General features: G+C 40.1%; 2 protein-coding genes across 3 annotated transcripts; one reads left to right on the top strand and one right to left on the bottom strand.

The window, feature by feature from the left end:
* Positions 1-2,240: 2,240 nt before the first annotated feature.
* On the top strand, positions 2,241-13,544 carry mef2b (myocyte enhancer factor 2b). Of its 2 annotated transcripts, XM_034216189.1 has the most exons (10): positions 2,241-2,308; positions 2,404-2,444; positions 6,205-6,290; positions 7,700-7,903; positions 8,102-8,230; positions 8,502-8,691; positions 9,673-9,818; positions 9,929-10,043; positions 10,732-10,825; positions 11,260-11,572. In XM_034216189.1, exons 3-10 carry the CDS (start codon positions 6,237-6,239, stop codon positions 11,570-11,572), a joined length of 1,245 nt encoding a protein of 414 aa, XP_034072080.1. In that variant the 5' UTR covers positions 2,241-2,308; positions 2,404-2,444; positions 6,205-6,236. The 2 variants fall into 2 exon arrangements, with proteins under 2 accessions (XP_034072080.1, XP_034072079.1); XM_034216188.1 differs by having other exon boundaries at positions 2,265-2,444; positions 11,260-13,544.
* Positions 13,545-15,870: 2,326 nt separating this feature from the next.
* Positions 15,871-24,918, bottom strand: tmem161a (transmembrane protein 161A). Its single transcript, XM_034216312.1, has 11 exons — positions 24,656-24,918; positions 24,158-24,261; positions 23,984-24,067; positions 23,647-23,738; positions 23,291-23,447; positions 21,716-21,931; positions 19,163-19,306; positions 18,954-19,067; positions 18,654-18,828; positions 18,439-18,535; positions 15,871-17,926 (listed from the first exon to the last, which is right to left on the bottom strand). Exons 1-11 carry the CDS (start codon positions 24,656-24,658, stop codon positions 17,622-17,624), a joined length of 1,491 nt encoding a protein of 496 aa, XP_034072203.1. The 5' UTR covers positions 24,659-24,918; the 3' UTR covers positions 15,871-17,621.
* Positions 24,919-26,896: the final 1,978 nt, after the last annotated feature.

The raw sequence follows: 26,896 nt of genomic DNA, 5'->3' as shown, positions 1-26,896 counted from the left end.
GCAGTGATGCAGTTATTAATATATCTATTAAGCTGACATGTGTCTGTTTTCCAATAATGTTGTGGCGTGTAAGTGTCTCAGCTTTGGTGGGCTTTTTATTCCTCCTTTTTTTACTTTACACTGTCACCCCACTGTATGTCTTTATTCATACACAGGAAAAGCTAATACACACATAATAAAAGCAAGGTGGACTATGCATCAGTTAGGGCACAAACCACTCAAACAGAAATGTGGTAGCCTGTACAACAGTTGTGTTCATGGTTAGGCCCTGTGTTTAGTAGGTAAACACAATAGTCAAACCTGTACGATATAGCATTGTAATATTGCAGCCTTGCCTCTTATGCTGCCCCCCTTTGAAGCTCATGTTAAGTGTATGCCGAGACATCAGAGTCGTTGAATTCACTTTTGGTTGTATTGGGGCTGTAACTTGGGGTGGTGTTGTAATGAATTAGTCTCATCCAGTAGTGTATGTTCAGAGGTGGCTAAATCACATAATTAGTTTCAGTTTACAGCTTTATTTGTGTTCAGTTTATTTACCTGATGAAACTGAGATACTAAACACACGTCACCTACATAATCTGTAGGGATTTGGTGAATTGCCTGAGGACATTTTATTGGAGTGACTGTTTGACAATTATGTGAACGTTCCTCCCTCGTAGAAGGTCTATTATGCCAGAAGGCCACTCTGATATAGGCTACTTTGACGGACACATGTTTTTTCTGCATTTTAAAAATATATCATTATGATCCATTGATCTAGATTATATGCATACATTAATGCACACAATAAACATTATTTTGTATTACAGCTGACTTTTATTCCTTATGTTATTCCTCTATTTCATTCCATTGCAATGTAAATACTGTTATATTTTACTGTTATATTTTACTATATTTTTTTAATTATTTTTAATATTTGTCTAGTTCTCTGTGTTAAATTCCTCGTACGTGTAAACCTACCCGGTAATAAACCTGTTTCTGATTCTGATTAATGTGCACCAACTTTAAAAAAAAACCTGTTTTGGAACAATCTGTTGCCAATCAACTGTTTTGATTCTCTAACTTAACTGGGACTTTCAGATTGTTAAATTAAGAGGTCATAAATCAGGGGAGTAAACGAGAAAAAAGGTTCTGTTGCATAAAAATTACATTAATGTTCTGTCTTTTCACATCATTCACATACAGCAAGCATGTCAAGGATTGTAGCCTCAACCTGGGTCCATTCACTTTCATCTGCAGACACTAAACACTCTCATCCTATAGGCTCCTTTAATCACCAACACCCAAAAGACACAAAATGTCCTCTTGAATTTAGAAACCGTTGTTGAATTAGGGAATTAGGAAAAAGAGCTTCCCCCCAATCCTAAATAATGTTTATGGATTGATTTTATTTAAGACGTTTTGAAGCTTTAAGGAAATCAACTATGTCAACTAATGGTTTCCAAAATGCGGTCATGGAGCCTCTGACAGTCAAAGAGGGAGCTTCTGTTCCTGTCAGCCAGTCGTATTTTAATTGCACATTTACAATTTTCATGCATGTCTTTACAATTCTTTTTACTGTAGGCCTATGTGGTTTTGCAGAAATGTTTACACCTTTCCTTTAAACAGTAAAACAAAGACATAGCAAATCACGTATCGCAATACAACAGTACTTTCAACTGGGGCCCACTTTCAGAATCAGAATATATTTGTTGTCATCATACAAACTTATAGTATGGTGACAATAAAGATATTCATATAATTTATTTTTCATCTCTCAATGCAATAATAAAAATAGACAGAAATTAATTAATTAAAAAAGTGTTAAAAGTAAAGGATGCATCAATGACAATAAAATGCAATACAATGAAATGTGTACATATTCACATGTGCAAAACTGCACAAATGTGGATATATCCGTGTGTTCATAAATTGATGCTAAAAGTAACCAAAGATGCTAACATAATATAGCCATACATATTTTTGTATATTCACCTCTTCACCATCCAGTGATTAAATTATTATTATTGTTATCTTTTTGTTTAAAGAGGCTAATCGGGACACAATCTTACCAAATGTTTACTCTGCTCTGCAACGTGGATCTTATCCACAGCATTATAAAACCCGGAGTGTGTGTATGTACCGTAGGTGTAACTTCTGCTGTGAACTCGCTGTCAGCCTGCAGTGAGTGCTGGTGCTTCTGGAGGAGCAGGGGGGCGGAGGAGTGTCCAATGGCGGGCGGAGGAGGCGGGGAGAGATGACAGCGAGAGGCGGGCTGCAGCAGCCAGCTGTTGGAGAGCAGCTGAACCATCCGCTACTACTGCACCAGGTGATTGTATCTCTGCATCAGCGCAAGACCACAACACTTCAGTAAGACATTTTATTTTATTTTCGACTTTTCCTTTTTGTTTTGTCTCGAGCCAGTGGGGGAATCTCCGAGGTGAACAAGAGGAGATCGATAGCAGGTGAGAAGAGATGTTTTTCTGCTTCTTTATTAAAGCTTGTGCGTTTAGTTTGTTAGGATGTTATTAAATCTTCCAGTGTGCACATATTTATGCAATATATGAGTAAAGTTACCTGTTTGCTGTGTATTTGAAAGCAGTGTATAGATGAGGCTATATTAGACAGGGATGCTTGGCAACTCGGAGACAGACAGGCTATTCTTAAACGGTCTATTTTGAATGACGTCAGCAATTTATCAGGCCTAATTATCCAGTATCATTTTTTATGCTATGTATTTTTACAGTTTTTATTTTGAGCGTGAAAAAGCCTGCCTTGCATACTGAATTATTTGTTAATAGAGACATCCCATGGCTCTTCCATCCTTCTCATCCCTTCAACCTGTTGCCTTTCCAATCACTTCACTGATCACTTCAAAATATACATGGATTATTGTTATGTTTTGAGTGTGATATCATTCAAAATATCACTTATTTAATTTCCTTTATTGTCTGTCTGTGTTTCACTCAAATGAGCAGACGTTACGTTTCCTTCTGTCAGTTCCCTTTAAGGTGTGGTTCATCTTCAGTGGAACAACTTTTAAAAGTCATGAAAACATTTTTTTCTTTCTATTCATAGAAAGATCCAATGTTCTGCTTGGTACTATTGCTATTCTGGTAATATCAAGGCAATTCAATTATCTGCTGGTAAAATTAGACAAATATTTCCTCACCATTACTCAGCAAAGACCCAATGAGTGCATGAACTGTCTGACCCTGAAGATGACACACATAGAAACACCCGTTATTTACTTATCATTATGTATTGATGCTTTAATCAAAATGATATTCCTTAGCTTTGAACAAAACACTCAGTAGTAAAAGAAGAGTTACACTATTGGCTTATTATTATTATTATTATAGTATGTGTCAGTTTTTATTAGTCACAACCTTTGGTAATTGGCTTTTCTGACAGGAATTCTGTATTGTTTCATGTGAAATTAGGTTCCAGTTTTGGTCCTGGTTTCACATTTGACCAGTTTAACACGGGACAGTGATGTGACTAACACAGGCATGACTAAAATGACTTAAGCAGAAGAAACAAGGCTCGGTTATGTGTCATACACACAAATGTTGCTGCTGCAGAGTTCATTATATCGCTGTAGCGCAGCAGTCAAACAGCTTCTGCTTTGATTGCTTTCATAGTATGATCAATACACATATGAAACAAATATTTCACAGCAGCAGCAGCAGGAACACAGCGGTTCACAAACACACTTAGAGTGTTAACTACATTGTTTATTGTTGCTGTTTTTTTACACTACAACAGCTAAACTCCAAATATTCCTTTGTGATGGACAACATGTGATTGGCACTTATAGGAATCTGCTTTTCTATCATAAGCCATGAGCTTCTTTGGTTCATCTGCGTACACGTGTTTAGCATGTTTTTGAAACATTATCAAGCCATCATGCACTAAATGACTCATGGAAAGAAAACCGTTGAAGCAGAACCCCCAATACTCTACAAATGCCCGACTTATTTCCCTTCTCATTCATGCGTACAGTTCACTGCAGCAAGAAAACCCACCAGTGCAATGCATTAACGTGATCTGATTAAACCTATTAAAGTGATCATGTCTGTTGATGCACAAGCGTTTAGTTTTCTTTGCATGTGCGTTGTTGTCCCAGTGAGTTCCCCGGTGATCAGCCAGAAGCTCCCAGGGTGTGAAGCTGCAGGGCGACTGTGTGCTGCTGAGCTCAGTTTTTTCCACTCTCTCGCCTCTGGGAAGGCGTCTGACAAAGGTCTTATCTATCCCTATAGAGGCCTGAGACCCAGGGGCAAGTGTTCATTTGTGCAATTATTGCACAATTACAGGACGCAAAGCGATTCTGTTTTACATCTTATCATAGCACTAGCTGACATGTTTTAGAAAAGAAAGATCTGATACTTCTTTCACTCTCCAAATGTTTTCAGGGATGACACGATCAGGTGTTGACCTTAGAGAGTCACAGACAGAAGGTGTGTTTGGTGCATTCACAGACCTCAAACGACAGTTGTGCTGCGGGAAATCATCCAGAATTAGCTGATGTGTGAGGCTCAGCCAGTCCTTTTCCTGCCTGTCTCGACCTTTAGGCCTTCGACAAACCTACTAAACCACATACAGTTCTATAGCTAACTCCACGTTTGGCTGGAGGTGTAGCTATATTTATACAGCTAGTCATGTGTTTTAACGGGGCTGTGATCGTGGTCGTTTGGATGTAGGAGAGGAACTTTCTGTAAAACCCTGAGATAATGATCTTTCTGCCCTGTTTAGAACACATGTCCCACTTCCCTCTCTTCTCAGCATGAGCCGGCCTTGATATGAGGATAAATGGTCTCATGTCTGAGAGACAGACCTTGTGTGACATTCATTTTTTTTTAGTTTGGCTGAAAGTGTTAGTAAGTCCAACCAATACTGGTTTTTCTGGTCCTTTCATTATAAGTTAGAGCCATTTGTCCTCAGCATGCCTTGTTTTACCGTCCAGACAGCGCCAATGATGGGTTTATCTGCTGCTGTCAGTGTTGAGGTGTGTCTGGTCTCTGCTGCAAATTCAGCACAGTGGATAATGCAGGACTTTATAAGGTAATAATTAGGGCAAAGAGGTGGATTCCTCTCGAAAATGCCCCAGATGCCTGTGTGGCAAGCTTACATTGAGGGACAGCGGGCACTTGAGGGGTCGTGGGAACACAGGAGCCATATCCGCTCAGGCACCATCAGGAGGGACAGGGGACTAAATATAGAAAAGTCCAATACATGTTCAGTATTAGGGGGAAAACCAGTGAAAACTGCTCTGGGTTTTGGAGAAGCACTGTCAGGTCAGAGGAGTCAGACCACCACTTAGCATAGTCGTATTACTAACAGTAGCCTGCACAAGTAATCCAGACAGCTTATTCAAATATGCATTTAGGTTTAGTGTTTATGATTTAGCATCAATGTTTTATGGCTGTCTCCCATAATGCAAACAATTTCAGAGAAAACTAAATGCTGAGTTTACATTTCTCTATAGTGTCCAGCTCTATACAGTCCTACAGGGGCAGGGACAGGAGCGGGGGTTTTTAGACCAAGAAAAAAAGGAAAAACAGCGGTTGTGCATTGGACATTCTCAAGCCAACCACAATCCATCCATGTCTTTGCCTTCTGCTTGTTTTTTTCTGACCATGCATGAGAGAGGAGTGGGTGGTTTCTAGCTTCAGCCATCATTCAAAAACACACCGTTTTCCTTTTACTGTTTGGTTTTAGCTATTGCCTGCTGAACCTTTAAAAGGAGCTGTGGACTGTATTTTTAACCCTGTCTCTTGGGGCTGTGCGGTGCAGTGGAGTCGTGCTGCTGGCCCAGGGGTAACCCAGACTGCGGGGGTGTCAGACTGTGTGGACTGCTGGCCCGGCAAGGGCCGCTCTAACTTTAGACCGCATCGCCTCATGGTGGTATAAATAAACACCCTGCCCTTACCACGGGGAAAGGGACTTGAGTCGCTTAAAACAAATGAATGCCACTTTCTCACAAGAATTTTATGACATGTATTATGGCTTATTTTATATTCAAAATGTAGATGCATACATGCAGAAGAATAAACAGTTAGTTCAATTGCCATTGCGTTCAAATGTTAACCTCAAGAAATCCTTTTAACATAAGGATTTGTTTGTGTTGTGTTTGAAATCAGATGTATTTGTTGATGTTAAATGCAGATGAACAATAACATATTTCTTTCTGCTACTCTAACATTGTCATGTTTTATTTTACAGGTGTCAAAGTGTGCAGCAGAACGGCAGAAAAAATGGGAAGAAAGAAAATACAAATTTCTCGTATTCTGGACCAGAGAAATAGACAGGTGGGCATTATTTCATTTATCATAAGATTTTCTTTATATGTACGACATATGTACAAAGTTTGCCTGCGACAGTCATATTTTTAGCGGGTAATTTCAAGGCGTGTTCGGACAGCTGTAAATACATTCTTGCACATTTAAAAATAATAGCAATTCAGGAATGCACTTCTTCTGTTTTTGTTCTGTTGCATTATGTCCTGTTTTTTGTATGTAGCTATGACCCTTGATTAAATGAATTAGTTCCTAATAGTGCAAAGAGGGTGGAACAGCTGGAACAATCAGATGGGATGATGTAGCATTTTACCATTTTTGCAGCATGCATGCTCTAACTTGCATATTGATGCAACATGAGTGAAGAATTAGAATTGAACATTTCCTGTACATTTCCAAAAATCTGAAAGGTCTTACAGTGACAGTGAGATTTTGTTCAATGCTAAAATGTCAGTAATATGCTCTTTAACACTATACAAACTAAACCAACCACTTTAACAGAGTAACATTGAAGTTGAACATAAGTGTAAAGCTTTTTAAATAAGTGTAAAGACAGAGTCGACTGTACATTAGAGGAAGTTCTTTTTGTATCGGTTTAATGGAAGATGAATCTGATAAGGGAGATTATATATGCAGTGTGAAATGTCGATGTCAGGGTCTGAAGTTGCAGACTGTGTATGAGTCACCACACAGACTGAGGTAATGTCACGATGTGACAGAAAATATCATATCATAGACGTGGCCTGTTCATATGTTCATTAGTATATATCGAACACACACAATGAATCCGTGTAGACAAGGAGAATATTTTATTAAATATTGCCCAGAGTACTGGCAAATACAATATGTTTATCTGATCTTCAGGACTGAATGTCTTTTGGTGATATGGATAATTTATTGGGGATTACTTTTTTCTTATCTGTATTAAGGCTCTGATGATAGACAGTTGCTGTATGCTGTACAGATTGTAAACCCTTCATGGACAAACTTGTGATTTTTGGCACTATAAATATACCCACTTGTCAACACCTTCAGTATTTGCTAGCAATCAGTTTGGATTTTTGTGTTTGGCTTTTCCATTTAAAAAAGCAAACTTGCTGTTTTAACTATAATTAAGAAGTATTATTTTTATACAAGATCAAGATTACATTTATTAATCTTACAACACTTATTATCTGGCAGCGAATCCAAGTTGTACAAAAATATTATTATTATGATTTCATTTGTCCATTCTGCTACAACCCACTCTGGCTCTATTTATTATTAATTCCTGCAGAAATATTTAAGCACGTGCGTACTAAATTATTTAGACAATTTGACTTGATTGATTTAACAACCTACATTTGACATCTTCCTCTTAATGTTTAGTAATTGGCTGAAGTTAAAGGGAATATGACCCCAACCACGGTGTGTTTTTTTAGGTGACTTTCACCAAGCGTAAGTTTGGTCTGATGAAGAAGGCGTACGAGCTGAGTGTGCTGTGTGACTGTGAGATCGCCCTGATCATCTTCAACAGCACCAACCGTCTGTTCCAGTACGCCAGCACAGACATGGACAAAGTGCTTCTCAAGTACACGGAGTACAGCGAGCCGCACGAGAGTCGCACCAACACGGACATACTGGAGGTACTGTGCACGCTGCTATTAAAGGAGATGACGGAGAAGCATTATTCAATACAAAATAATACATTGGTTCAGAGCAGGGAGCTTTAACATTGCATTCAGGTTTCAAATGCATACAAAGATCCTTTATATGTTGCCTTTCTAAGTCTTCCTGATAACATTGTGGGTAATTTTCCACATGCACTTTCTCTTCTGTTTCAGACTCTGCGCAGGAAAGGCCTCGGTCTGGAAGCCTCAGAGCTGGAGAGTGAGGAGAGCATGCAGGTGGCTGCAGACAGATATCCTCTCAGCGAGGGCATGGATCTCTCTGTGGCTCGCCAACGCTTCTATGTCAGTCCACACACACTTCTGCAATTGCACATTCACCACAAACACACACACACACACACACACACACACACACACACACACACACACACACACACACGCATGCTGAGGTGATCTGTGGTTGAAATTAATTCTTATAATTTTAATGAAATAAAAAAGGTAAAACGTTAAAATGTCCAAAGATACAATAAGATATTGACACTTTTCCTAATTTTTGGACAGGTTTTTGATCTTAATTCTTTGGCTGTTTTTATACATGGTTGTTATTCTCCAGGCTCCGTCGCTCCTCTCCCCGGAGGCCCAGTTTCTGGTGTCTGCAGGTTGTGAGAACGGCTTTCCTAACTCCTCTGGATCCGGCATGGCGTCCCACAGACCCTCTGGCTTTAAATCTCTGGGCTGCAGACCGGGCGCTGCCAGTCCTGCTGTGCCGCACGCACACACTGCATTCATGTCTCCACACTCAGGTGAGCAGAGTGCTATGTAACATTACAGAATGATTTTAATAACAAGGTTGAAGATTTGAAGGACAACCAAATGATTAATGCAATTATACTCATTTACAATTGCACAATCTTACTTCTTTGTGACTGACTGATTAAAGAGTTTAATTACAAAATTAAATGTAAATTATGTGAAAAATGTGGGGAAAAAGGATCGATGTTATTAAAATAAAACTCCCAAATAAAAGGAAAAAAAATGTTCTATATAAAAAAATTGCAGTTCACAGCTATTGATTTTCAAATTGTCAATATCTAACTTAATAATAAAATGTTTAACATATCATTTTCACCAAAAAAGTAGAAAGCATGATCATTGATTTAAAGCTCCTCTAAGTCTTGTTCAAAATTGCTGTACAATTCTTATGTGAGCTGTCAAACACTGCACAGCTGGCTGAGATCACACAGGAAGTGTGTGTGCGTGTGCGTGTGCGTGTGCGTGTGTGAGTGTGTGTATGCGCACTATGGCACACGTGCAGTTGGTCTGTTTTATGAAACTGGCCCTACACCAGCGGCTGCAACCAGTTCTGTAGTTTCTGTACAGAACGTATCACACCTGCCAGTCATTACAGCCTCTTTTAATACTAACACCCATAGCTAACACCGTGATTCACATTAGACACCGATCATTAACAGCCTTTGTGTTTTAAGATGTATTATTTCTATTATTTTAATATATGACACTGATTTCTGTGATTGCTTAGAAATGGATTCTGTCAAGTCATCAATGCACTAATAATATATTCAAATGTTAACATAAGCCTTAGTCTTATAAAACATCTACCAATTGTAAGCTCAAACTAAAAGAAGAAGTTCATTTTTATCACACTTTTGGTGACAGGAACAGAGCGGGGGGGAAGAATGTATAACAGAGAATAAATTATTCTTCTGTGAGTGAAACAAGATCACATCTCTTTTCACTTCCTGCTCCTTTCTTTTGCCGTGTAGGTATCGGCTACTCCGTGTTCTCCCATGGTAACCTGAATCGAGCTCTGGACATGAAGAGCCCTCCTCCTGTGAACCTGGGCAGTGACAACCTGCGGGGGGATGCTGCTAACGTGGGGCTGGGGGCCACGAGAGCTAACCACAACTCTGTAAGAAGCTGTTACTATCCAGCCTGCACTTACAGTAAATGTGTCATGCTGTCACTCTCCCCACAAACTTGAGATTTTTGGTTTGATTCTTCTCTTTCCCTGTTGGTCAGAGGGGCGTCTTGTACCAGGGCCTGCACAGCGGCAGCTCCATGGTAGCCATGGGCAAGGCAGGCCTGTTGGGTCACAGTTTGGGAGGGTATGGCCTCCCTTCTCCGGGGGTCTCTGGTACGTCTTCTGTGAATCATCTATTCTATGGTGGTTGCTTTAATTGGTTAGAGTTAGATGAGAGGATTGATGCACCCTCATATGTGTCTGTTAAAGGTCAAGCTACAGCCAGCAACTCTGTAGCTTAGCTTAGCATAAACACTGTAAACAGGGGAATCAGCTAGCCTGGATCTGTCCAAAAGATACAAAATCTGCCTACCAGCACATATACAAAATATAAAAGTTGTGGTTTTACCAAAAGTTGTGGTTTTACCAGGAGTTTTGTGCAGGACTATTCTTTATCGGCTGCTGTGAGCTCTTCAAATCTCTGCTTGTTGACACCAAACTTCAGTGATTTCACCAACCAGAAGTTACTACATTCGTCCAAATAAATATGTTCCTGCGCATAACCGCAGATCGAATTGATTAAACAATTGATTCAATTGAAATATATATATAATAACTACCAGGTTATGCACATTCTAAACTACCGAATTCCCCATGTTCCAGTGTTTATGCCAATCTAAAATAACCTGCGCTAAGTGTCAATCTTCTCTTCTGACTCTCTACAAACCTGTATTTCCTTAAACGTTGAAACATTTTCTTGTAGTGAAAATATACTATCTTGTCATTCACTGATCTTGGTTTATTATAATCCAGGTCTGTGTCCTCCTTTTCATCATCTTTTAATTCCTACCTCTCTTTTCAGAGTACAGCCAACCTGGTTTTTATCACTCCGTCAGTCTGCAGCGAGGATCAGTGAACCCCTGGCAGTCGCCTCAGGAGCCCCATATAAACCCAGGGTGAGGATATTAATGCATGATATGGTACCTCTCTGACTCTGAGGATAAAATATGGCAGGAGGTTGAATCGGCACACTGTCCTTTTTGCTCTGATAAAGATTTTTTTATTTACTTGTTTTCTGTCCAATGTTTTGATCAATCAGATCATCATTCTTGTGCAAAATTACACAAACATCACATTTAATATACACATCTCAATATGATGTCAATCATCAGCCCAAGGCATGTAGTAACTAAGTAATCGTAAAAAAAATGCTTTCTGCTGTGACCACACAATGGTAAACAATATGGCCATCAGTAAGACAAAGTAAAAAAAATAAACAAAAAAGTGAAAAACATATAAAAAAAACAACATAATGCAATCAATTGTCATCTGATACAATTGCAGAATCGATGTTTCAACTCTGACATTTGTTGTGTCTTGTTGTTTCCAGGATGTCCAGTGGGGGGTGCTCCTTCCCCTCTCAGTCTTGCCCCACCACCTCTCCACATCAGCCCTCCCTCAACCTCAGCATCAAGTTGGAGCGTAGCTCTCCGGAGCACATGTCGTCACCCACCTCCCCTCCTCTGCACCACCTCAGACAGCACTCTCCAATCAGCAACCCCGATTCAGTTCGCCAAACCCCTCAAGAAGCCCGACCGGCCAATGAGACGAAGGAGTTTCCCAAAGCCGGATACCCACAAGATGGAGAGGAAGGAGGGCAGCCGCTCAGGCAATTAGAGATAAGTGATGGGTGGCAGAGATAACTATCTGCTGTCTAACACCATCTCCCATCCAATCAGCTATCTTCCATCACATCCTGTCACACACACACACACACACACACACAACACACACACACACACACACACACACACACACACACACACACACACACACACACACACACACACACACACACACACACACACACACACACACACACACACACACACACACACACACACAGATATAACCCAGAAGGTAGCGAGGTGGGGTCGATTTATCCCCTTCATCCCAGAGAGGACCGCTTCTCTTTGTCTCCTCACTCAGAGCTGGTCTCTCCGGGCCGATGGAGAATCTTTTTTTCTGCGTCACTTGATTGATGCCACGAGGAGACAGATGCATACAGACATTTTGATTTTGGTTTGGTTAGTTTTAGTTTTCTGTGTGGAGCTAGTGTGAATCAAAAATATATTATTTTTTTTGGTTTTCTGTGACTTTGTTGAAGTTAGCTTCAGCGGGACCAGCTGAGTTTACTCCAAAACTGTGTTTGACTGAAGCTGCAGGTGTGAGAATTGGAAATTAGCTGTAAAATTACACAGCACTGCCTTCATGTACTGTAATTATTTCAGGCAAACGCATTAGAGAATTGATTCATCACAGTAGCCAGAATAAACAACTTAGTCTATGTAAAATATATCTTTACACCTTATGCCCCTCTTGTATAAGCTTTAATGTTTGCGCTTTTAACCCAAAATCACTGACATGGTCACCCGACAGAAAAAAATGTCACCCATTACTTCAGCCTTGACCTCTTTTTTAAATACACATGGACATTTTAAGGGATGATGACAATAAGTATGTTTCAAACAATTCTTACAATCCCATTCGCACACTAAAATTGTTTATGAAATTGTCCCTCCAGTATGGATGTTAAAAATTCCCCTTGTATTGATATTCTAATATAAGAAACGAGAGCAAAAACTATCTATTTTAACTGCAGTCTAAAATTTGACCAATTGGCAGCTGCAGAGATCTGAAGACAGAGATCACATGCAGGTATTGCTTCAAATATAAACCTATCCTTACTCTGGGTGTCTCTCAGGGACTTAAATGAAAAAAATGGTCTATGTTAGTTTTTGCGACTGTAAATGTGAATAAGCTAAGTTTTAGTTGTATTTTCCTCCAAATAATTCTAGTTTTATACTATAACTTCACCCCATCAATGGAATAATGGCAATCTAGTTCAACTAAAGACCAAAGTGTTTAAATAGTGTCCCTATGCATTACAATCAACAGCAGCCAAAGACATCATGTGTTTATCTATATTGGGTCTAATTTAATTAAAGTAAGTAATGATCGCTGAAGGGCTATATTTAGTTACTGCCTATAGTTAATATTATTGAGCTTTACTGTGATATTTACAAATATATAATGAATGAGTCATAGACATTTTTTTGTATTATTGAGGTATGTTGTTTTCATTTTATCTGTAAAATTACTTTGCACTGTATTTTTGTGCACTGGATTTATGTGTGTTATAGTTTTGTTCTGCAAATGAAAAAATATACTCAGAACTTTGGTTTGAATGGATTTCCAGTTACTGTCCACAAGGGGTCGTCTTATTTCCACAATTTAGATTTGAATGAGAAAGTGCAAAGCAGAGACTACCAGCCTAAAGTATAGGCAATTCATTATCTAATGAATCTCTTTGACAAGACACAGGTTCAGTGGTTCACCGTAAAGACATTTAACAAAAACATCATGACAAACTGTGCACGATTTATTGGTGGAGGTCTCCAAGTTCGAGAGAGCTGCAGTGGAATTAGTCCTTTAAAAAATGTATGTGGATAAATATCAGCATGAAGAACCAAATGATCAGTATTCTGATGTTTGCCGAATGCCTCTAATAGAACAAAAACAACAATACAATGCAGGAAAAATACAACAAATATGTGTATTTGACATTTGTAGTGATTCTTTTTAAAATAAAAATGGTTTGATTTGTACGTTTAACCTGCTTTTTGTCTTCAAAGGGAATTCATGTTTATCATCTCTCCTCTCCCCGAAAAAAATGGGACTCCGTTGCCACAGTTTTCATTTAATCTGAGGACACATAAAACACCATCCACTGTGTGGCTATCAAGCTTTCATGTGTCCATTTATTTAGTGGCATTCACCTCTGTTCCATCTGCTGAACACACACTCCCTCATTATCATGTCAGGCTGCTCAGCACGCAGCCCTGGAACGAGAGGAACAAGAATGGACAACTTAAAAGCCTGTAGACCTTTATGTCTTCAAATGAAATACATTGGGCACAAAGAGGCTCGTTTCCACAGCTGGATGTCTCACAGTCATCCTGCCAGACTGTTTCCTTACGGAGCATTTCAGCGACCAGCAGAGAGGAGCCTCCTCCGTGTCTCCCAAATGATAGAGGCTCTCACTGGGGTCATGTCTGGTCTGCTCCCCTGAGACCAGGCTGGCCCGGTCTGTAGGGCATGTCTGTGTCCCTCACACACACACAAGGCACACAAATCCCGGTGTCTATAGCAACCACAGTTATGGCTGCCTGACTTGGCCCGCTGCAGTCCTCAGACTGAGGCGGCCTGAGGCCTGCAGCACAGATGCACATAATTAATGTGATTATATAGATATGTCAATCTTGTCACCTCTCAGTACATCAGGCAGCACAAGCTCACACACACACACACACACACACACACACACACACACACACACACACACACACACACACACACACACACACACACACACACACACACACACACACACACACACACACACACACACACACACACACACACACACACACACACACACACACACACACACACACACACACACACACACACACACACACACACACACACACACACACTCCACTGCTGTGCAAGCATCCTTTATAACTCACTCAAACTAGTCGTTAACCTTAAAAAGAAATAAGAAAAATGTTTCCTTTAATTTTTTGGATGTTAAGGAAAAGTAAATACCAATGATGCAGAAGATCCCAATGCTAACCTCAAACTGTACCCCTCAACGGGGTTTAATGTAAGGAAGTACATGAGTAAAGAATTTACTCAAGTGTACTATCTGTTGGTAGTACTTCATTGAGCATATACCTTGTACTTTTACTCTAGTACATTTTGGAAGCAAATATTGAACTACATTTTTCAGACACCTTCAATAAATTGCTTTTCAGCATCAGATTATTTGCTAAAACAAAATATATCATCTAATAAATAAAAACTGAAACCTATGTATAGGTCAATATATCTAGCAGCAGTAAAGTAATTAAAAATGAGCTTCCCTTTACAAGCTGTGATACTCAGTTAATACAAAATCTAAATTCAGTTATTTAAAATATATGATTCTGAAAAGGGCCATTGTGCATAACGAGTACTTTCACTTTTAGTACTTTAGTTATATTTTGATGCCAAGGCTTCTGTTCTTTTACTTAAGCAAAACTTTGTATGCAGGACTTTCACTTGTCACTTTCACATAATATTTGTACAATGAGTATTGCTACTTTTATGCAAGTAACAAATCCAAGTACTTCTATTCTACCGCCACTGCTCCTTAAACATGATATCTAACAGTAACGGACATTTTTACCCTGGAAATGTTCTTTTATGCAAGTACAATTGATGCACATCATCAATGCTAAAACTTAAACAGCCATGCTAATAGATAAAGGGTGCCGGATACTCGTACACTCCGAAATATCTCGACTTGTCTTGTGTTTGTTATATATCTTCCAGTTAAGCAGTCAGTCCTGAAGAGAGAGAAGTGGCCGTCCCTCTCTCAAGTGCAGAACCTTTGTGGCTTCAAAGTGGACGTGGAAGTCAAATGATATCACCAATAAATCACGTCAGCTTTCAGACAGAGCCTCTCCAGCCTCGCTCCAAAGAAAGGTCACATTCCTCCACTGATGTTTCACGACTGCCATGTAAATCTGAATGTTTTGATAATGTCATAAAGCTTATAAATCTAGTTTGGATGGAGAATGGAGAGGATTAGGAAGATTGGCAGAAAAGTACAGTTCTTGTGGCAAAGTTGAGCATCCAAGAGCAATATTTTTTCCAATACGGTTGAGGGGCATCAGGTTCATAGTAATTATCAGTGATTAAAGAATGATCTTCTCAGGAGGGTGGGGGTCAGAGGTCAGGACCCTTCTCAGCGGCGAGACACTCCATTGACATGCACGATGGCTTTTGTCAATTGCCGCACCGACTTCTAAAAAGGAAAGGTTTTATCCGCAGTATCTCCCACGCTCCTCGAGGGAAGGCAGAATTAAGTGGGAATATCAAACTGACATGTGACTGAAAATAATAAATTATTTTTATTGAGCCATACTAACAAAACAGCCAAAAGTTTGCACACCATGCATTCAGAACTTCTCAAAAAAGCAACATTTCCATATGAAGTTCACAGTATATTGATTTCAGAGCGTTCCATTCAAATATACTAACTAGAAAAAGCACAATCAAAATGAGAAATTGCCACAAACAGAATACATGAGTGAACAGATTTAAATCATCTGTATCATTTCTAAAAAAAAAAAAAACTAAAAAATATATATTTTGTGAGGCAATGTATTATAAATAAATAAATAAAAGCCACTGATGCAAAACTGGTTTAAAGTAAGCTACATCACATGGATTGGCAATAAAAAAGAACAATAAACCTAAAATGAATGCATCTAATTAAGACACTGCAACTAAAATGTTGCCATTGTGTAGTGGTTTGAAATGAATGGGAAAAACAGAAATGAGTTACGACTGTTAATATCTAAATACTTAAGATCAAGGAGACAGGAGATTTTTAAATTGATTTAAAATCCCTAAACTCCCAGGCACTTAGGAATACTGAAGAAACTTTTTAGATAAAAGCAACAGCTCTTCAGTTTTTGGCCGATTCACAGCCACAACCACAGTTTGGATTTACATTTAGCTGCGTTTCATTTAATAGGATGGATCAGAAGCTTTACTAGGTATTTGCAATCAAACCGTTACAGCAGAGAAGAGATTAAAAAAACAAAACATTTAGCACTCTTAAATCGGTTTCTTTGGGGGACAAATAGTCCCTCACAAAAATAAAGTCTCATTTACACAGGGATTAAGTACTATTACTTTCCCTGGTACCAATTATAACATGAAATGCAGCATTTAGTGTTGTTTGAAGAACAATTCAGGTAACACTGGCATGGACACATCTGAAAACTTGCAGAAAAATGTTTCGCTTGAATATGTTAGAAGACTATCGGGCAGGGGTCTGTATCATAAAGCAAGATTAGTGTTTTGCAGTATAAGGAACAAAAGCAACAACACTTCACTTTTCTATACAGCTGTTGAAAAAGCCAGAAATATTTTTAAAAAGCCTAATTCTTCATTCAGAGCCATGTTTAAAAAAAAGTATCTTCCTAACTTCTTATCCTATTCTACTTGTGTGCGATGTTACTGAATATTTCCCTTTTCAACCTTTTTGAAAATATCTTGATTAAGATGGCTTCTGTTGCAATGCAGTAACTAATGAGTATCCATAGAAATAAACAAACTAACACTTCTAATTTCCCTGTGGGTGTCTGTGTCATTATAAGTAATTCTCTCATGGTTCTTGTAATGTAATTAAAAACTCTCTTTCACATGAACGCATCTGCAGCTGGATCAATAAACACAGAGCTACCGGAGCCAGATGATAACAAGCTTTATGATTCTGGTTATTAATGATTGTTGATGGTAGACTCAGTGAAGCTAGGTAACCCAGGGACAGCCAGACTAAGCTTAACTTGCTTGGTGATGCAGACCCCAGTGCTCTCTGTACATTTGTGTTATAATACCAGTACCCTGCTGGTGACAAAAAGCCATAAGGGCAACCAGGTAGCCACTTTGGCAACAGACAGTGTTCATCACCCTTCTCCTCAATCAAACTTCGGTTACAGCCACAAACAAGGTGCTTTCTATCTGTGGTTGTGTGTTTTAAACTAATGTCCCCATAGCTTTTGGTATGCCGTTGCACAGGATACCTGCAGACAGGGCTGTGACTGCAGAGCTATGGCACTCCGTCTCCCTCAGTTAGTTCTGCATCAGGTACTGGTGGAAGTAGATGCCGAACAGAGAGCTGATGACCTGGCAGGCCGCCACCCACCACGTCAGGAAGGCGAAGAAACCTCGGAAGAAAAGTGGAGTGAGGACGGAGCGCAGCGCCATGAAGGCCTCTGTCAGGTGGGCAACTGTGGCCTGGACGTCCTCCTCCATGTCGTCCATCCCCTCTTCATCTTCATCGAAACCACCGGGCAGCACGGGCGCTGCTATCGGCAGTATGAGCGCTGGCGTCACCCCGGGGGTCTGATCTGCATCGGCCTTCCACGAGAAGTCCCCTACAAGACCGGTAGAGATCAGTCAATACCGACGCTGGATGTTTTTAATATTTAAACTCCACTGCAGATGCAAATGTCTCAATATTGTTGTATAAATAGTCTTTCATGTTGGGAAATATGCTTCACCACTTGTTCTACAAATAGATGACCACAGCCAGCAGCTAGTTAGATATTCAGGTTATTAACAGCTGCTCTTGCTCAGTGAGTAGGTTACAAAATATACAAGCATCTCAGAAACTCACTAATTAACTTGCTAAATCTTGTTTAATCTTTCTAAAACTAGCGTGTAAATACAGGGGGGTTATGTTCTGGGGGATACTTTGTCCGTAAATTGCTTCTTTTTTTTGTTTTTAGATTGTATCAATCGTCTCATCTAACTCTCCAGAAGAGAGCAAATCATTGCCACAAATCTACACTTGGGGAAAAGTGCAGAACAATAAGATCAAGTGTGGCTTCTTCTTCTTCTTCTTCAATGTAGTGGTAGTTTTGGTGGTGGGGTTATTTTTACTTACCTAGTGATTTAAGAGCAAGTGTGGAGAAGAGGATGAGAAAAACAGGAACCAGATACTGGAGAGTGATCACAGTCAGGTAGCAAAAGATACGAGTGACCTGGAAAACAACACATGTATTCTCAGTTTACTCTCTCACATTCAGTTACTCTTTTCTTTCTCCATGTCAAAACTTCTGAATTTAAAAGTTTCAACCCTTCATTGTCTGAATATCTGACCTTCCTCTGAATGTCAATCGCAGCGATACGTCCCGCCTCCTTCTTCATCTGCTCCACCCACTTCTGAGACAGATTGAGGTAGGCCTGCATGTGGTAGCGAGTCATGGCCAGCCGCAGCAGACACAGCACCACGATGATCCACAGGCGCAGGCTGTCGAAGGTTTCACTGGAAACTCTGCAAGGGGGAGATTAGGAGAGGATCAGAAAAGTCAAATGAGCCATATGGAGGACAACTTACATTAGTGTCCTTTGTTTTTATGAGAGATTAGTGGATATATAGCGATATGCATGTGCCCTCACATTGTGACAGTGGTCTTCCCCAGAGGTGCATTGGCCAGGAAGTCCCTTGCAATGGGCTTCACCCAGAGAATCATCACAATGACTGGAGACAGGAAACTCATGTGCAGCAGAATCCTGCAGGAAACATTATAGAGCAACAACACAGCTAATGTATTTGCTAAGACATGGAGTACATTGCTTGTTGCCATTCTTAATACTTCAGTTCTTACTGGATGTGTGGCCGCCCTGTGTTCATCTGAACAGCATCGAGATGAGTCTGAGCCATGCGCAGGCCGGGGAAGGCGAGCAGAGCACCGATGTACGCACAGAGAGCGGCCAGACCCAGCTTCACTGACAGCTTGGTCACTGGGATTCTGAAAACAACAACCAAACGTTAGGCATCAGATATTTGTCACGTAAAGTCTGTTATTGCCTCATGCATAATAATAATACTGAAAGGTCACCTATTGTGCAAAATCCACTTTTTCATGTCTTTTATACATAAACATGTGTCCCCTGAAAATGTCAGGAAAAAAGATTCTCTCTTTTTGTCCTGATCCATTTCTATAAAAACCGGTCTGAAAATGAGCTGATCAGATTTTGGCCACTTTATGATGTCATAACGATTTTGTGTCTTGTGTAACCATTAGCCAATCACCAACCAAGGTAACCCCCCCCACCTTATCACCTGAATCTCCTCCTAGAGCACCATTGTGTTCTTTTTAACCAAATCTCTCACAGAGGGGCGTGGGGAGGGGCTCCTTATTTTCATCTAAAATAACGGACGCAGAATCAGCACTTTGGAAACAGGGCTGAAACAGAGGGGATTATGGGATGCTACAATCCATGATCTGTTTGGTATTTGGAGCCAAGCACTTCAGAGACATGTTTTGTATATATCTGAGATATTTGATGAAAAACATATATTAGGGGACCTCTAACCAGAAGTGGGACCAAGTCACTGTTTTGCAAGTCCGAGTCAAGTCTCAAGTCTTTGCGCTCAAGTCCGAGTCAAGTCTCAAGTCTTTGCGCTCAAGTCCGAGTCAAGTCTCAAGTCAGGATGGGCAAGTTCAAGTCAAGTTCAAGTCCTAAACTTTGACAAAACGAGTCTTAAACAAGTCATTATGTGCTTTTCACCAAATGTAATGACATCGATCAACAGAATAATACTTAATAATCAAACTGCTCTTTATTAGTCACATTAATAATTTAATAATCCATTTTCTCTCTGCTGGTAAAGTAACGTGTGTTTTTCTAATTGAAGAGGGATCAGTAAGGTAAGGCTACCATGACGGTTTGATTCAGAAGGAGTTTAATGTATAAGATCCCTGATGTTGAGGTAACCAGAATGTTTATTTCCACTGTGTACAACATGTTGTAAGGGACCCACAATATATCTCTATGCAAGGTGTGAAGGTCAACTTCTGTTGTTGCAATGTTGAGGTAGAATGAAGGAGTCTGGAACGTCGATTAGCCAAAGCACTGAGAGTTTTATTGATCACAGTACATTAATACGGCCGGGGAGATCACTTAGTTTCACACCGTCCCGTGCTCCACCATCCTGATCTCTGCCCCAGAATAGACCCAACACGCATCAACATGAGGAAAGGCGGGCTCACAGAAACCCGCGTATACCTAATTAGCTATTAAATGGGAGACAATAATCTCCTTGTCTCAAAGAGATGCAGCTAGGTCTCAACCCTCCCCCACGGATATAGGAGAAGCGTTTGACCTGTGACCTCAACTTACAGAGGAGTCTTTGAGTGACTACAAGCAGATGTTTGCAGTATCACAGATTCTAAGAAACAATAAGAAGCTCTATAAACAGATCAGATTAAAATATTCTCTTACACAAGGGATAATGTGCAGCGAGGCTATGGGGAAAAGAACACCTGAATCTAGATCCCTCTGCAGGTGGTACTTTAACTATATGTTGATGCTAATACGATTGCACTTTTACTTATAGCATTTTGAATGCAGGACTTTTTATTGTAACTGAGTATTCCTACACTCTGGTGCTTTACTCAAGTACAAGATCTGAACTTCTCCCACCTCTGACAATAAATCCTGAGTGGTTACCAAAAACCCTGCTCTGAAGGTTATTTTCATTTTACAAATCCTGCACTCAGCTTTGCTTTCTCCAATATCATTGAAAAGCAGCCAGATGCTGCTTCTTTTTTTGGTTTTCGCTAATTTCTTGACTTTTTCCGACGCGCTTGTATTTCAATCCGGCTCCCCGTCTCCCCGTGGCTCTGTGTAGCTGGCCTGTACCACTACACCTGCTGTATTTGGAGCGTCTGCCCCCCCACCGTTCTTTCACATAATGGTATGATCCGAGTGTGTCCTCGTATATTATTGGCCGCATGGTGGCTCAGCTAAATAAAGCCCCGCCCCTGCCTGCATGGATTCTCAGCAAGAGTAGGTGCGGCTGAAGATTCTGCTCTCCCCGACGGGAGTCTGCTCTTCTAGCGGCATCTCGCGATCGGCGTGTTGGAGACCTCTGAATTAAATGATCAAGTCACCTCAAGTCAGAAGGCTCAAGTCCAAGTCAAGTCCCGAGTCATTGGTGTTCAAGTCCAAGTCGAGTCGCAAGTGTTTTGTGATTTTGTCAAGTCGAGTCCAAAGTCATCAAATTGGTGACTCGAGTCCAAGTCATGTGACTCGAGTCCAAGTCATGTGACTCGAGTCCACACCTCTGCCTCTAACCAATGTGGTGTCTCTTGATGCACGTTACAATGTCAAGCAATAATAAATCAACACAAATTCCTGGAACAGATACTTACGACCACTCAGCGTAACCCTGCTGTCTGGCGAACACTTCCAAGTTGTCGAAGAGGCTGGAGAAGGCCGACTCCAGGCCGAACTCCAGGTAGTCCTCCCTGACCACCAGCACCAGCATGGCCACCAGCAGAGACAGGAAGCCGAAGGCCAGACACACCGAGCGCTCACCGCCCTCCTCAGAGCTGAAGTAGTGACTCATCAGAGTTTTAAGAGTCTTTCTGAAGGTTTGAGTCAAGTTTAAAACAACCAGGGGAAAAGCAACATTCATTTTTAATCAAATGTATTTTTCTTAGCATAAATCATGATGAGAAGTTGGAATTGTGTTTTGATACTTTACTAAGTCTGTTACATTTTCATATAAAAAGCGAAAGGCTGCAGCTGTAGAATGAGATATTTCTGTTTTACAGAGATGCAGTGATTACGATTTTCCTGGTCAGGTCAAACATTTTTTTAAAAGACCTGACGATGCACATGTTATTTCTTTCTAAAAATAATAACTGAAAGCATATTTAAAAATGTTTATACTTTCTTTTCTTTTATGCACAATAAAAATGCAGGTGAATGTTCATAATAAAAACATATGAAATTACAAAACTTACATCTTTTCAAAACTTCAACACTATATCAGGGCTTGTTGTTTATTTTTAGGGGTTGTACTCCTATGCTCATTTGGAATTTGCTGGTATTACAAATTGCAAGTGTTATGTCCTCTTTACTCATGCTGAAACACTTCTACAATAACCTTCCTAAATTCTCCCACACCACTCCGCTCCTCCGCTCCCTTCACTGGCTTCCGGTAACTGCTAGAATCCACTTCAAGACACTGGTACTTGCTTACCATGCTGCGAATGGATCTGGCCCTTCGTACATCCAGGACATGGTAAACCGTACACCCCAGCGCGTGCACTACGCTCTGCATCAGCCAAACGACTCGCTGCACCCTCGCTGCGAGGGGGACCCCAGTTCCCATCGGCGAAAACACGTGGTTTTGCTGTCCTGGCTCCAAGATGGTGGAATGAGCTCCCCATTGACATCAGGACGGCAGATAGCTTGCACATCTTCCGGCGCAAACTGAAAACTCATCTCTTTCGACTCCACCTCGAGCGATAGAATTATTAACAAAGAACTGCTAACAGAGCACTTATATACTAATAAAGGACTGGCTTATCTATAGCCAGTTGAGTAGCACTTGAAATGTTTGGCTCTATGAAACCTGATGTACTTATATGATTCTGTTTTCTTCAAGGTTGTGTCTTCCTGGTCGAATGTACTTATTGTAAGTCGCTTTGGATAAAAGCGTCAGCTAAATGCAATGTAATGTGTGTGTGTGGCTGTACTGTGTGTGAAACGTGCATGTTCTGTGTGCGGTGTAAAAACCGCCAAGCGACACGTCCAAAATTTGAACAGCAAAGAAATAAATATGAGACTGATCAGCAAGCTACAGCAAATCAGCTGACAACGGCAGGCTTCTACAGCTGTGCAAAAGGTGCGTTCTCTCCAATTTGTTGTAATAGCAAACCTTATTGACACATACATATTAATCTGTCATGATGAGTCACTTTACAGTTGAAGGATACAGACTGAAGAGAACAGTCAGGACACACCAGATGGCTCCGATGTTGACTTCTGTGCTGGCATCCACAGAACTGTAGTAACACTCAGTGAAGATGAAGACGCCTGCAGTATAGACCGCAAAGTCTACCAGCCACTGGTACTCCAGGAAAAACCGCAGCACTGAAAGTAGAAACAAGGCAAAAAAAGATCGAGTCATTATTTTGTGCTATACCAGTCAGTTTGAACTATGATCCATACATTTTATGATGCAGAGAGAAAAACATTGAAATGTAAATGCATAGCGAGTAAAGCTGAGCTGTGGCAGCGTTTGTAATTGTTCAATGTCACGGTGATAAAGATAAAGGAGTGTTTCGTTTACCAAGAGCGTCAAGAGCGTTGATTGGAGCTTTCTCCAGGTGAAGGTCGATGTCTTTGGGCACAGTGAGAGGCTTGCTCTCCCCATTTTGTCTCCTAGTCATCAAACAAAGACACATGACTATGTTAAAAAAATTAAAACAAAAAATATCAGTCTTTTTTTAGTCTTAAAGTAACACGTGTTTGTTTTTTAAAGTAAAGCACACCATTTACAACAAAAGGTAAAACTCTGTAGCTTTTGTCAGAGAAGGCAGATATCTACTTATTAGTTGTTTGTTTCTAGGCAGCTTTACTTGTTTCTTAGTCCTTCCTACATTACCAGACCCTCCCCCAACTCCCACCTGTCTTTCCTGGTCGGTTTGGGCATCTGCTTTCCGGCCAGGGCACACAGCTCTCCTTCTGACGGGTGTTTGAACCGGTACAGACTGAAAGGAACAACAGGCATGCGTTTGTATAGTGCACATCCAATGATATGTACTGTATAGTGTATAACCTGATCGTAAGGGTAAGTATACCTGCCATTGCAGAGTAGCCAGCGTGCAAAGGAGTAATGTGGAGCCATCCTTTGCATAATGCAGGCAGCCAGCAAGCTGACCACCAGCTGAATTCCCATCAGCGCCTGTCAGAGGAAACACACATGTTTAAGTAGGAGAACCAACTTTCAAACTCCCATCTTTGGACATATAAACAGTTCGAGTTAAAGCCTGTCGAAGAAGCTTAGTCACATACTATGCTAAAAAGATAACAATAACCATATTTAACCACGTTTAACAACCGTAAAGAATGTGCTGAAAGCTCCTGCAAAATGAATGAAAGTTAGCAAATGGCTATCGAGCTAAATTTAGCTAAACTTCACCACCTGTCATTGCTGCTGCAAACGTTAGCTAGCTAGCATTAGCATACTAGCTCTCATTGTAAGAAATAGAAACAAAAACAGTTCGCTGGCTAATTTTACAGCAGGTTGTTAACACTAACTTGATCCTTGTGGATTTACTGGAATGGGGGTAACTTACCATCTCTTCTGTCGAAAGAAATACGTGTTGTAAATCAGAATAGCTGCCGAAGCTTCTTCACATGCAGGAAAGTCTTGACAGCTGATCCAACTGACATGTGAAAACCTGAATGTCCCGGATGTAGTAGTGGAGTCGCGCGGTGCTTTCAGGTACTTCCCCATGCTTCGTAAATCAGAAGACTTATAACAGCACAACAGTAGCTTCTACTGACGCTTAATAAAAGTTAATAATCTATGCTGCTTCCTCTCAGAAATGGAAATTAAACTACTTTTGAATTACTTTTGTGCAACGGTGAGACTGTGTGCCAACCATTTAGTTGACTGTTGTGGTTATTAGGAACTTTTTTAAATTGAGTTATGCCTTATTCACATAGAGAATCAATGGAAATATACAATATTTCAACACGAAATGCCATGAGACTGGGTTGAATATTTACCTAGAAGGACCTCCAATTGATTTCATGCTACGTTTCAAAGCTATTGCTAAAGTCAGTTGACTTGAAAATAATGTGCAATACTGCTTGTTTCACCCATAACAACAGGTTGCAGATCATGCTGCACATTTACTTTTCTCCCCATTTCAATGGACGTTTCTGAACACAGATACACTCGGGGTACGTAGGCCTATGTTTTTAGGAAGAACCCATTAAACATCTACATATGTATCATAGTATTGTAACGAGTGATAATCAAATGTAAAGAATAGCCTCCATGGTCCATTTTACCTGTGCCAATTGTTCAGCCAGCCAATCAGAAGCAGAGGAGGGCGGGTCATGCCCTCGCCCTCCAAAAAAAGAAAAATCACCTTTTAAGGTGGTTTGACACGGAAGTAAATCATTTTTGCCCTGTTTTCCATTGACGTGATTTCAAGGTGATGCAGGTCAAACAGGTGAGTGTTTCTCGTGTTACAATGCCCTACAAAGATTTCTGCTTCATGTCTGGACATTGCTATGATAATTTGGGGACATTTTCAAACGTGATTATAACTCCCTACAAATGGGACATTAACTCAAATCTGAACTAGAATCACAAATAGGGAGAGGCCTCAGGGAAGTTAATACTGGCCGTGATACAATACAATGACATGTACACAAGTGTAAGTTACGACTTGTTAGTCTTTTGGTTTTCCACACTTCCGTGTATTTGTCATGTTGTTAGATGTCTAGCATACATTCAGGGCTGGATTTACCCACTAGGGGGCTTTTGGGAAAAACTGAGTTATTATGCTAATAGAGTTTACAGTATGAATTCAAACAAGTTATCTTATTGAATATTAAATAATGAATGCTACCTTTTCTCCCAGGTCTGAATGAATGTTAAAATGTCCAATAAAGAGTGATAGTCCTTTTCTGTACATTTAATTAGCTTGTTTCATCTAGAACAAAATTACTTATGTATTTAGGATCACTGTATACTAAAATCACCAAGGCCTCTAAATGAAAGTGTGTTTGATCCTCGCTGAAAAATGCAACCCTCTCAATACTTAAAGTTCTTACAATTCAAATTCAGTTTGCACTGCATTGGAGTTTGTACACCAGATTACATGCAAAGTGACAACAACAAGAACACATCTGGTAGTGTCCTTTGCTTAAATGTAATTGCATGATCTGAATGTGGTAGTATAAAATGTATGGGGAGTTGAGTTTTCAGCAAGGATCAAATACATTTTCAGAGCAAATGAATTCAATGTCATACTATAAACATTTAGGTTTTGAAATTGAATTCCAAACTAATGAATATAATTTCAAATGCTGCCTTTTCAGATTTAGTATTTATGCAATTATTCACATTGAGCAAGACAAATTCAAATATCCTTCGTATACAAATTCAGTCTCTAGTGAGTTTTTCCTGCCTATAGACCACCTCTGTGAGATCCTCCTAATAATAATCTCCATGTTTGATGCTTGCACCATCATGCATCTTAACATTTCATTGGATGAAAACAAACAGTATGCAAATAGTGAAGCTTAAAGTCTCAGATATGCTTCTCTGCTTTGGCATTAAACACACAGCCACCAGGGAGGGGGCGAGAGCAGGAGGGAGTTGATGTAATCTAAAGAATTAAAGTATACATTTTCCATTTTGATGAATACAATTAAGGAAAAACCCCATAATACTAACATTGTTACTATCAAGCCGGCAGGCATGTTTATATCTTTGCAATGTGTTTGTTTTATTATGTCATATGACCTCTAAACCACAGATTATTATAACCATGAGGTGTTTTGGGAATATTATGGTA

Source organism: Gymnodraco acuticeps, unplaced genomic scaffold, assembly GCF_902827175.1.
Source record: "Gymnodraco acuticeps unplaced genomic scaffold, fGymAcu1.1, whole genome shotgun sequence".
Classification (NCBI taxonomy): domain Eukaryota; kingdom Metazoa; phylum Chordata; class Actinopteri; order Perciformes; family Bathydraconidae; genus Gymnodraco; species Gymnodraco acuticeps.
Note: the sequence above shows the minus strand (reverse complement) of the source record. Positions and strands in the feature narration are given on the sequence as shown.

Excerpts from the sequence above, each read along its gene's own strand:
- tmem161a (XM_034216312.1), bottom strand. Across the intron at positions 24,068-24,157 it reads TGGCTACTCTGCAATGGCAG|TCTGTACCGGTTCAAACACC; the intron begins GTATACTTACCC and ends TGTTCCTTTCAG. Across the intron at positions 23,448-23,646 it reads CAACGCTCTTGACGCTCTTG|TGCTGCGGTTTTTCCTGGAG; the intron begins GTAAACGAAACA and ends TTCTACTTTCAG.
- mef2b (XM_034216188.1), top strand. The coding sequence starts at position 6,237 with ATGGGAAGAAAGAAAATACAAATTTCTCGTATTCTGGACCAGAGAAAT. Across the intron at positions 8,692-9,672 it reads ATTCATGTCTCCACACTCAG|GTATCGGCTACTCCGTGTTC; the intron begins GTGAGCAGAGTG and ends TTTGCCGTGTAG. Across the intron at positions 10,826-11,259 it reads GAGCCCCATATAAACCCAGG|GATGTCCAGTGGGGGGTGCT; the intron begins GTGAGGATATTA and ends TGTTGTTTCCAG.